The sequence below is a fragment of the Ranitomeya variabilis genome, chromosome 2 (genome assembly GCF_051348905.1).
Source record: "Ranitomeya variabilis isolate aRanVar5 chromosome 2, aRanVar5.hap1, whole genome shotgun sequence".
Lineage (NCBI taxonomy): Eukaryota > Metazoa > Chordata > Amphibia > Anura > Dendrobatidae > Ranitomeya > Ranitomeya variabilis.
This window is the reverse complement of record NC_135233.1, coordinates 180,363,802-180,376,234: the sequence shown is the minus strand read 5'-3', so window position 1 is coordinate 180,376,234 and position 12,433 is coordinate 180,363,802. Positions and strand designations below refer to the sequence as shown.

At 42.4% G+C, this 12,433-nt stretch overlaps 1 protein-coding gene across 8 annotated transcripts in view; it reads right to left on the bottom strand.

Moving 5' to 3' along the window:
* The window catches only part of AHCTF1 (AT-hook containing transcription factor 1), a 215,027-nt gene that overhangs the window by 114,488 nt on the left and 88,106 nt on the right, over positions 1 to 12,433 (bottom strand). For all 8 annotated transcript variants that reach the window (XR_013221111.1, XM_077283248.1, XM_077283249.1 and 5 more), the window contains 3 exons: positions 4,798 to 4,902; positions 3,958 to 4,051; positions 2,733 to 2,856 (listed from right to left, as the gene is read on the bottom strand). Coding sequence is in view for 7 of the 8 variants with exons in the window: in XM_077283248.1 (XP_077139363.1) it covers positions 2,733 to 2,856; positions 3,958 to 4,051; positions 4,798 to 4,902 (323 nt within the window). In the remaining variant the exon portion in view is untranslated. The remainder of the gene's footprint in view (positions 1 to 2,732; positions 2,857 to 3,957; positions 4,052 to 4,797; positions 4,903 to 12,433) is intronic.

The following is a 12,433-nucleotide window of genomic DNA, read 5'->3' as shown; positions in this document are numbered from 1 at the left end:
TACTTGGGTCAACTTAGGCCGGGATCACACATGCGAGAAATACGGCCGAGTCTCGCATGTTAATACCCGGCATTGCCGCCGCCAAATCAGGAGCAGAGCGTGCCGCTGCATAACAATACATGGAGCCACACTCTCTGCTCCAGAGTGCTGGGTATTAACATGCTAGACTCGGCAGTATTTATCGCATGTGTGATCCCGGCCTTATACTCGAGTATATACGGTACTCGTGTATAAGCTGAGGTTTTCAGCACATTTTTTTGTGCTGAAAGTGCCCACCTCGGCTTATACACTAGTCCTGGTCCAGAAAGCCGGTGGGGGAGGGGGAGCCAGCCGCTGTAGCACAGTGACAGCTGCAGCCGCCGGCTTCCAGAAGAACTCAATACTCACCCTCTGTCGCTGCATCTCCGTCTTTGCATCTCTGTCCCGGCGCGGTAGCTTCTTCCCGTGCTGAGCGGTCACATGGTACCGCTCAATAAGGTCATGAATATGGACGCGACTCCATTCCCATAGGCGTGGAGCGCATATTCATGACCTTAATGAGCAGTACCACGTGACCGCGCAGCAAAGGAAGAAGCTGCAGCAGCGCAGTTCAGTGATCGTGCGAGTATGACGGGGGAGGGCAGCCATGCATACAAGATGGGACAGGGGAGCAATACATGCAAGAATGGGAGTGGGGGAACCGAGCCATGCATACAAGATGGGACGGGGAGGGGAGCCATGAATACAAGAATAGGGGGGGGGGGGGAGGAACAGCCGAGCCATGCATACAAGGTGGGACAGGGGGTGGGGCTGAGCCATGCGTACAAGATGGGACCGGGGGAGCCATGCATACAAAGGGGGAGCCACACAGAGCAGGACAGGACGGGGGGACCACACATACGGGGATAGGAATGAGGGGACCATACATACCCGGCTTATACTAAAGTCAATAAGCTTACCCAGTTTTCCGTGGCAAAATCAGATGCCTCGGCTTACACTTGGGTCGGCTTATACTAGAGTATATCTCTGCAAGGAGTACATTACCTCAAACCTCCTAGAGGAGCGTATGAGTCAGTCCGTGTTTCCATTCTTTGGAAAGAAAATCTTCATGGTTGGGAAAGGTGAATTATTGCAAGGAGTGGCAGCGGAAGCGAACTACTTCCTGGGAAAGAGAGGAGGACTGTACTCACTTGACCTCACAGCCCAGAAAAAGGTCATGCATGGCGGAAGCTAGCTTAGTATCCTGTTCAGACACAGAATTGGGAGTCAGAGGTAAACCCTGGAGAATCAGACTGGGCAAGGGCACATGCAGTCTCATCCACCGAGGCTCTGTCACAGGAATGCCAGAGGATGTGTGTGAAGCGATCCTGTCTTGTGAAAGCATCTGTGCAGAGAAGTAGGCACCTCAATTTCTATGCGAGACAGGGCAAAGTTACTCAAATTGAGAAAGAAAACTTTGATATCTAGCAAAATGGGCTAGAAAGCAATCCAGAGACCCGACTATGGACTGGGAAAGGATGGCCAGGTTACTTTGAGCCTGAGATAAAGACCTGGCCCATGCTGATTAATTCTTAAAGGGAATCTGAGGGGTCGTGAGCAGGAAAAGTGTTAAGGCAGCCTCGCAGACCACATGTTTAACATTGGTCGCAGCGCAAAAACAAAATAGGGGGATCAGTGCAACAGGGGAAGGTTTCCCGAGAGAAGTTCTCCCTTCGAAAAGGACATGGTACATGGAAAAAACTAGAATAGGACCAAGAGGATGCCTAAACAGTATCAGGGAGAGGTTCATAAGTCGTAAAATCATGGAACTGTGTCCCAAAATGATGTTGGCAGTAGAAAGGTGGCTGGAGCTGTATAAAGGTGGAGTAGACGAGCAGGAAAATGAGATGCAGGCAAAGCAGAGGTAAGGTAGGGCTAAAAGCCAGTAAAAAAAAAAGTGGCCCTCCCACAAACAGCGTGAACAGTGCCGACTGACAAAGAAAAAAAAGCCTGGTCTCAGATTAACCTGACCAGGGAGTGGGCACAGGAGATAAAACAGTTGTATGATATAGCACTGCAAGTCAGATTTAAAAATTAGGAAAATAAAATAAAAGGAAATACAAACCCAGGATGGAGCCCCTAAGGCAGAGCTTTGGAGGAGGTATTGAGTAGGTGGCAGGGTGATTCAGAGTAGGTTGCGATATAATACTCAGCCTACCAATTTCTTTGGCTGCCCTACCAATTTCTTTGGATGCCCTACCAATTTCTTTGGGGCTCACCAGCACTCCACTGAGGAAGCAGCCTTGGGGGATGGATGGCCGGCATGGATTAATGAGAAATAATTACCTAATCGAGTTGGACAACCTTCTGTCGCCCACTAAGCAATAGGGAACGTCACATGAACTACAAAACCAGACATTCGAAATAGTAGGATATCTGACAACTTTTGTTAATGCTACCAGATAACTATAAAGGCCTAAAAAGTAATCACTGTATGAAACTCAATAGGATATACTATAACTTGATCATCAGTGGAGGTCCATAGCAGAAATAGATCAGATCCTTTACATGCTGTTTTACTCTGAACATGCATTTAAATGAGGCTCAGATGTAATTTCCACTTCAGCATCCATTTAGCATCAACACTTTGGAAGAGAAAGAACTTTGGCCTCTTCAATGTACAGATAAATGGGGTCTAGTGATAGGACCAGTACAAAAAAAAAAAAATTATGGCAAAACAGTTAACATGAGACAGCTTTATTGGTTTTTCTTACATGCAAGGTAGCAGGTGGATATTTTCCTGAGCCACCTTCGTCTCTCTTCCATAAATGCTCAACTCTCTCTCCAAGCCGAGAAATCATATTATCGATCATCAAGGTTGAAGCATTACATTTTCCTCTGTAATATGGGAATCATAAAAAGTGTTATTTTTCTATCCCTAACCACAATAAAACATTTTTTGAAAAATCATTAATCAGTTTATTTACACCTTAAAGGCAAAGGTCACTTTTGACCGTCAGAATATTTTTTTAATCTCCGCTTTCTGAGAAGTTTTATTTATCTGTTAACAGACATCTACATTTATATACTTACAATATTATTATTATTTATTTATATAGCACCATTAATTCCATGGTGCTGTACATAAGAAAGGGGTTACATACAGACTTATAGATATCGTTTACAGTAAACAAGTTTACAATGACAGACTGGTACAGAGGGGCGAGGACCCTGTCCTTGCGGACTTACATTCTACTATCCTACGTTTTACTATATTAAATTAATTTTTAACTTTTTTCTCCCTCTTAGGAATTTCTGATTTGGATGTTGTCAATAAATATTCAGTCCAGAGTCATTTATATGCTGTCAGGACAGGACACACTAGTGCTTCTAAAACCTGGTAATTGCAGCAACAAAGACAAATTGTAGGTCGGACAGCAATTAACAGCCTCTGATCTATACAAAAGAACCCAAAACATTGTGTCCTAATGATGGCCCCTGAACCAAAAGTTGTTCATTCCAAGTAAAATGTGTTCACGTCCATGCAGCAGAAATGGCATGATCAGTGGGAGAAGGATGAACTTGCATGCATATGGCATCTCACTACACTGCTATATATTAGTTTGTTACAAAATGAGGAAGAGCTGTAGCAAAATAAATGGGAATAATTTAATTTAAAATCTTATAGATTACAGGACAAGCAAACAAAAACACCACCATTATAAAGAAAGATTTGTTTCATAGAATGCAATTTTGGGGCTATAAATTCAATAAAGGTACAAAACTCTTTACTTTAGATTTTTCAGTTGTGTGTCAGAAAAAAAGCAAGCTACCACCAAGAGAGCAGTGGCCTGTCCGTAAATGATGGTCTGATGTCAGACAGTTTGTATGGATGTCTGAGTGAGCCCTAATAGGAGGTTCTGACAAACTGACTAGAAAAAAAAGTGGTAGGTAACTCAAGTCAGCATTACAGAAAACACAGAGCAAGATTTTCACTACCTAGACAAGCGTTCCAACTGTTTCCGACGCTCAGTATAGTAGTGCCGAATCAGCTGATAATTGTAGTATGGCCTGGTCAACTGCAAGGCTCCATCTGACAGAATGAACATGGAAAAAAAAAAAAAGAGAACAAACAAGTATGAAGAAAAATGAAAAAAAAAATGTGCATTTAATATTGCTTTGGTCAAGAAAATAGTGACAATTGCAGCCAAACATTTATTTGTTAAAGGGGTTGTCCAGTCACAACAAATTTGATGATATATCCAAAAAAGAATTTGCGAGTTAAAAAAAACAAAATGTCTAGCTCAAGATCAGAAGTGCATAACCTGTGGCCCAGGATACCCTTCAGTGTGACCCTCAACCATGTGTCTTTGGTCATTTATTTTACATGTCATGGAGAAGACCAGGGGTGCATAGCACTAAAAGCTAATTATGGTGTGTGGTCATTTCTGGGGTAGCCATATTTTGGCAGAATGGGCACAGAAAGGAGTAGAGACGTTAAGGAAATGTCCCATGCATGAATGCTATTAAATTCATTGTAGTTGATAGGAGAAGGGAAACACTTGACTGTCTCAGTGCCCTACATAAACTACAATGCATGGTCTCTTACTTTCTGGTCAGCAAACCAATGTGAAGGGTACCCTCTATTTTCCTGATAGGTGCAAGCTCTATAAATGAAACCAGCAACTATTCGTTATTTATGGTTCATACTTTCATTGGAAAAGTAAATGCGTCAGAAGACACTTTTTTTGACAATATTGCAGCCCACGGGATTGGTTCGATCAGACTCAAAAAGGCTGTGCATTCCTGCTCCAGATGTTTTCTAACCTGGAGGCTTACCTGGGTTATCTGGCAGAAGACCACAACGACAAAACCAAAGGACTACAGAGGCATACTGACTTAAGAGCTTGGTCACGGAAAGTTTATTGGTTAAGTCAACTAATCCTAATGAAGGAAAACAGGAATGTTCGTTAAATCAATAATGAAGCAAACACATGTTAAAATATTTTAATGCATCTTTGAAGCAAATTACTAGGGATAATCGAATAGCTTCGGCTAACTCATTATCCGAATAGTTTTAGCACTTCCCGAATAGCTGCTGCGGTAACCTGGAGTGCCCCCGATAATCATCTGTCCGGTGCCAGCACATGCATGGAGAGCCTGTTTGTTGTGACTGTCACACAGCTGAGACACATGCAGCTGCGCCGCCGAACAGCCGATTATCGGGGGGCGCTCCAGGTATCCAGGATACCGAGGCATCTATTCGGGAAATGCTAGAGCTATTCGCTCATCCCTACAAACTACATATTTGATGATGCTGTCTGACAAATGAAAACTGCATTAGAATAGGTAGTGGTAGCCAAAAATATTTGTAAACTTGATTTCCTTGACTTCAGGGTATTCGGAAACCTCAATGAAATGCACCTCTTAGTGAGAGAAAGGTGTCTTTTTTAAAACAAGTTACATTTCTGTATGGTTCTTACCATTTTGCCATAATCACAAACTAATTCAAATGTTGGTACTCTTGAACCCCTTAAGGACCAAGCCACTTTGTAGTTTAATGACCAGGCCTTAATTTTAAAATCTGACCACTGTCACTTTATGAGGTTATAGCTCTGAACGCTTCAACGGATCCCACATTCTGAGAATCAGACTTTTTTCATGACATATTGTACTTCATGATAGTGGCATAATTTCTTCAAAATTTCTTGTGTTTGTGAAAAAAAATGTAACAAAATAGTTAAACAACATTTCCCACGTCCTTTACATCAGCACAATTTTTGAAACTTTTTTTTTTTTGTTAGGACGTTATAAGGGTTAAAAGTGGACCGGCGATTTTTCATTCTTCCAACAAAATTTACAAAACTTTTTTTTAAAGGACCACCTCACATTTGAAATGACCTTGAGGGGTCTATATGAATTCCCAAACGTGACACCATTCTAAAAACTGCACCCCTCAAGGTGCTCAAAACCACATTCAATAAGTTTATTAACTCTTCAGGTGCTTCACAAGAATTGAAGCAATGTGAAAGGGGGAAAAAAATTAACATTTACCGGTGACTTTTTTCACATAAATTTTACTTCGGACACAATTTTTATTTTCACAACGGTATCAAGATAAAACAATATTTGTTGTGCAATTTCTCCTGAGTACGCCGATGTGTGGAGAAAGACCACTGTTTGGGCACAAGGCAGGGCTCGGAAGGGAAGGAGCACCATTTCATGTTATGAACGCAAAATAGACTGGAATCAAGAGCAGACGCCATGTCGCATTTGGAGAGCCCCTGATGTGTCTAAACAGTGGAAACCCCCACAAGAGACCCCATTTTGGAAACTAGACCCATCAAGGAACTTATCTAGATGTGTGGTGAGCATCTTGAACCATCAGGTGCTTTACAGAAGTTCATAACAGAGCTAAGAAAATGTAAAAAAGAAAAAAAACATTTTTCCCACAATTATTCTTTTAGCCCCAATTTTTTTTTTTACTTTCTCAAGGGTACCAGGAGAAAATGGACCCCAGAATTTGTGGTGCAATTTCTCCTGAGTGTCAATACCCCATGTATGGATGAAAACTACTTTTGAGGCACAACGCAAAGCTCAAAAAAGTGAAGCAGCGCAATATTATAGTCCAGATTTTACTATTATGGTTTGATGATGCTATGACCCACTGGGAGAGCCCCTGAGGTGTCACAACAGTAAAAGGCTCCATAAGTGACACCTTTTTACAAACTACACCTCTCAATAAATTCATCTAGGAGTGTAATGATCATATTGATACCAAAGGTGTGTCACAGAATTGTATACCATTGGGCAGTGAAGAAAAAATAATTTACATTTTTACCACAAAAATTTAGTTTTAGCCACAGATGTAAAATTTGCCCACAAGTGGGTAAAATTGGCACCAGAATTTGTCCTACAATTCCTGCTGAATATAGAAATACCCCATATGCGGCTGTACAATACGTCTTGGCCATAAAGGAGAGTCTCGGTAGGGATGAAGCGCTATTTGCCTCCTGGAGCGCAGATTTTCCTAGAATAGTTTGCGGACTCAATATACAGAGCCCCCAAAGAGCTAGAGAGCAGAATCCCACTGTCAACCCCCTAAGTGACCCCATTTTGGAAATTATACCCCTGCCAAATGCGAATGCTAAAGGTGGTTTATGCACACTGGGGCTTAGAAGGGAGGGAGGCATTTGGATTTGGGAGCGCAGAATTTCTTTTGATGGGAGAGGAGCCATTTAGCTTTTCCAGAGCTTTTGTGCTACCCGTAACATGGAAGCCCCCTATATTTCTGTTAGCAGATGATGGACCTGAGTGAGGACTTGCTGTTTTTTGTGGATTGAGTTGAAGCTTTTATTGGAAACATTTTACATACCGTTTGGGATCACATTTATCCGGCGCTCTACACTGAGCACTTACTTTGGGGTTTTTATCTAAATCTCTGAGCTACGTCACAGATGAAACCCCCAATGGGTCCATTCACTATAATGAGGCAGCAAAGTTAGTTACTCTGGACTCCGTCTGGCCTGTGTTCAGCATTATCCTTCCTTTCAGAGGTGCACAAAACTACCGTGAACCGCGTTTTTATAAACGCCTAAAAAGACGGACACCGCCGGATCACAGGTCCTATGACAATCACAGTGCCTCCTCCATCTGCCTCATTATAGGGAATCTTTTGCTGGTAGTTCTGTCTGAATCACGTATTTTCACAATTTACACGGAAAGCACGGCATAAGAAGTCAGCATAGAGGGCAGGATAAATGTGCCCCAAGCCTTACTGCGGTCTTTGGAAGGCAGAATGAACAAATCCACAGCAGGTGAAGAATTGGTTTTATTTTTTACGCCGTTCCTCCTGCCGTATAAGTGATTAGGCGACTTTATTCTTCGGGTCGGTGCGATTACAGTGATACCAGATTTCTCTTTTTTTTTATGTTTGGCTTCTGTCACACATTAAAGGGAACCTGTCGCCACCAAAATTGAAGGTGAGCTAAGCCCACGGCATCAGGGGCTTATCTACAGCATTCTGGAGTGCTGTAGATAAGCCCCTGATGTATCCTGAAAGAAGAGAAAAAGAGGTTAGATTATACTCACCCAGGGGCGGTCCGGTCCGATGGGCGTCGCGGTCCGGGGCCTCCCATCTTCTTACAATGACGTCCTCTTCTTGTATTCACGCTGCGGCTCCGGCGCAGGCGTACTTTGTCTGCTCTGTTGAGGGCAGAGCAAAGTACTGCAGTGCGCAGGCGCAGATAAAGGTCAGAGAGGCCCGGCGCCTGCGCACTGCAGTACTTTGCTCTGCCCTCAACAGAGCAGACAAAGTACGCCTGCGCCGGAGCAAGAAGAGGACGTCATCCTATGAAGATGGGAGGCGCCGGACCGCGACACCCATCAGATTGGACCGCCCAGGTGAGTATAATCTATCCCCTTTTTCTCATCTTTCAGGATACATCGGGGGCTTATCTACAGCATTACAGAATACTGTAGATATGCCCTTGATGCCGGTAGGCTTAGCTCAGCTTCGATTTTGGGGGTGACAGGTTCCCTTTAACCCCTTCCCGACATGTGACGGAATAGTACGTCACATGTCGGGACCCCCGCTTTGATGTGCGCTCCGGCGGTGAGCGCACATCAAAGTCGCGACATGTCAGCTGTTTTTTTACAGCTGACATGTGCGCGCAATAGCGGCGGGTGAAATCGCGATCACCCGCCGCTATTAACTAGTTAAATGCCGCTGTCAAACGCAGACAGCGGCATTTAACTACCGCATCCGGCCGTGCGGCCGGATATGAGCGCATCGCCGACCCCCGTCACATGATCGGAGGTCGGCGATGCTCCTCCATTGTAACCATAGAGGTCCTTGAGACCTCTATGGTTACTGATCGCCGGTGGCTGTGAGCGCCACCCTGTGGTCGGCGCTCACAGCACACCTGCAATTCTCCTACATAACAGCGATCTGATGATCGCTGTTATGTAGCAGAGCCGATCGGGCTGTGCCTGCTTCTAGCCTCCCATGGAGGCTATAGAAGCATGGCAAAAGTAAAAAAAAAAAAGTTTTTAAAAATGTGAAAAAAATAAAAAAAATATAAAAGTTTAAATCACCCCCCTTTCGCCCCAATCAAAATAAATCAATAAAAAAAAACCCCAACCTACACATATTTGGTATCGCCGCGTTCAGAATCGCCCGATCTATCAATAAAAAAAAAGCATTAACCTGATCGCTAAATGGCGTAATGAGAAAAAAATTCGAAACGCCAGATTTACGTTTTTTTGGTCGCCACGACATTGCATTAAAATGCAATAACGGGCGATCAAAAGAACGTATCTACACCAAAATGCTATCATTAAAAACGCCAGCTCGGCACGCAAAAAATAAGCCCTCACCTGACCCCAGATCACGAAAAATGGAGACGCTACGAGTATCGGAAAATGGCGCAATTTTGTTTTGTTTTTTGCAAAGTTTGGAAATTTTTTTCACCACTTAGGTGAAAAATAACCTAGTCATGTTAGGTGTCTATGAACTCGTAGTGACCTGGAGAATCATAATGGCAGGTCAGTTTTAGCATTTAGTGAACCTAGCAAAATAGGCAAGCAAAAAACAAGTGTGGGATTGCACTTTTTTTGCAATTTCACTGCACTTGGAATTTTTTTCCTGTTTTCTAGTACACGACATGCTAAAACCAATGATGTCGTTCAAAAGTACAACTCGTCCCGCAAAAAATAAGCCCTCACATGGCCAAATTGACGGAAAAATAAAAAAGTTATGGCTCTGGGAAGGAGGGGAGCGAAAAACGAAAACGGAAAAAGCTCCGGGGGTGAAGGGGTTAAAAGACACCTTTTGCAAGAAGTTTTTGCATTGCCATACTTTGAGAGCTATAATATTTTTATATTTTGGCCAACAGTCATGTGAGGGCTTGTTTTTCGCGGAACAAGCTGAATTTTTCATTGGTACCATTTTCGGGCACATGACATTTTTTGTTTGCTTTCTATTCCGATTTTTGTGGAGGCAGAAAGCACAAAAACCAGCAATTCAGGAATTACTCTCTGTTTTTCTCCGTTCTGATTGTGGTAAAATTGACAAGTCAGTTTTATTCTTCATATCAGTATAATTACAGCGATGCAACATTTATATTTTTTGTGTTTTGGCGCTTTTACACAATAAAAACTTCTATAGAAAAAAATTATTCTTGCATTGCTTTATTCTGATATTCTTGCATTGCTTTATTCTGATATTCTTGCATTGCTTTGTTCTGATATTCTTGCATTGCTTTGTTCTGATATTCTTGCATTGCTTTGTTCTGATATTCTTGCATTGCTTTGTTCTGATATTCTTGCATTGCTTTGTTCTGATATTCTTGCATTGCTTTGTTCTGATATTCTTGCATTGCTTTATTCTGATATTCTTGCATTGCTTTATTCTGATATTCTTGCATTGCTTTGTTCTGATATTCTTGCATTGCTTTATTCTGATATTCTTGCATTGCTTTGTTCTGATATTCTTGCATTGCTTTGTTCTGATATTCTTGAATTGCTTTATTCTGATATTCTTGTATTGCTTTATTCTGATATTCTTGCATTGCTTTATTCTGATATTCTTGCATTGCTTTATTCTGATATTCTTGAATTGCTTTATTCTGATATTCTTGCATTGCTTTATTCTGATATTCTTGCATTGCTTTGTTCTGATATTCTTGCATTGCTTTATTCTGATATTCTTGCATTGCTTTGTTCTGATATTCTTGCATTGCTTTGTTCTGATATTCTTGAATTGCTTTATTCTGATATTCTTGTATTGCTTTATTCTGATATTCTTGCATTGCTTTATTCTGATATTCTTGCATTGCTTTATTCTGATATTCTTGCATTGCTTTATTCTGATATTCTTGTATTGCTTTATTCTGATATTCTTGCATTGCTTTATTCTGATATTCTTGCATTGCTTTATTCTGATATTCTTGTATTGCTTTATTCTGAGAGCTATAACTTACTTATCCTGCTGATGGAGCTATATGGTGGCTAGTTTTTTTGCAGGACAAGATGGCGTTTTCAGTGATACTATTTTTATATGCATTCGTCTTTCATCGAGTTTCATTCCACTTTTTCCAAGGGGTATGATGATAAAGCATAGTTTGCTACTTTTTTTTTTTTTTTTTTTACAGCATGACTTATGGATCGGATGTTTACGGACACGACGATACCAAACGTGTACTTTTAATTGTTTAATTTTTATTTTTTTTTTTACATAAAAATGTGCATTTAGTAGTTGATTTGTATTCATTAATTTGTAATATTTTTATATATATTTTTAAATTTGTATTTTCCCTTATTTTTTACCTAGTCCCTTTATGATTTATGATATTTCACTTTGATTGCAGGTATAATAAATTGCAATGCCCTAGCATTGTAGTGCATTATACATATACTGAAAGATTCAGACACCATGCTATGAGCTTTCTGTAGCTTGATGACCCGGGGGCCCCATGATGATGTCACGGGGACGCCGATCTGAAGGCAGAGAGCTCCTGTCCATCTGCCCCCCCCGCTCGATCGCAGCATTTAGGGGGTTAACAGCCAGGGGCGGCTCTGACACAGCTCCTGGCTGTTAGTGCAGATGCTCAGCCACTGGCAGAGCTGGACTGATGCACTGATCGGGCATGAGCGATCATGCTATGATCGGTCAGTCACTGACCAATCACAGCGATAAGGGTGCGGGGACGGACAGCATGGGTCCCTGGACCTCTTCACATGCCTCGCAGCTGTTTTTATTGCACCACAGCAGTGGTGCATTGTATGTAATTCCCCTGCCGTCTCATAGGCAATGTGCACACGTTGTGGATTGGGGTGCAGAATTTTCGGCACAAAATCCGCATCTCCTGGCAGAAAACGCAGGTGCGGATTTGCCGCGGATTTTCTGCGTTTTTGATGCGGATTCTCTGCATTTTTTACCCCTGCGGATATCAATTATGCAAGGGGTCAGAAAAGCTGCAGTTCCGCACAAAATAAGTAGCACGCTGCTACTTTTGTTCCGCAGCGGTTTTCATGTGGGTTTTTCCGCACCATTAGCAAAGCTTTTTATTATCCAATTGTACTGTAAATCACTGTGCGGAACTGCAGCGTTTCTGTGTGGAAAAATCCGCTGCGGATCCGCACTAATTCCGCATCATGTGCACACAGCCATACTCACCAGCTGCCGCCTTCATGGTTTTACAGCATTGCTCCAGTCAGTGTTCGGCGAAAAGTGACCTGCAGGCTGCTCCAGTGTTTCATGGAGTGGAGGACACTTCTCAATGCAAGTTGATGAGAGCCTTTTTCTGGCTCTCAGACTGCATCGTCAAGTAGCTTCTGACTTCCAGGCAGTCAGAAGCTGCACTCACAAGATGGCACTGCGGGCTGGCATGGGTAAAATCTGAAGCCTCCGGAGGGTGAGTATAAGAACAGGGGTAGGGGGCTTACATTCAAAGAGCTACTCCAGGTCTCTTAA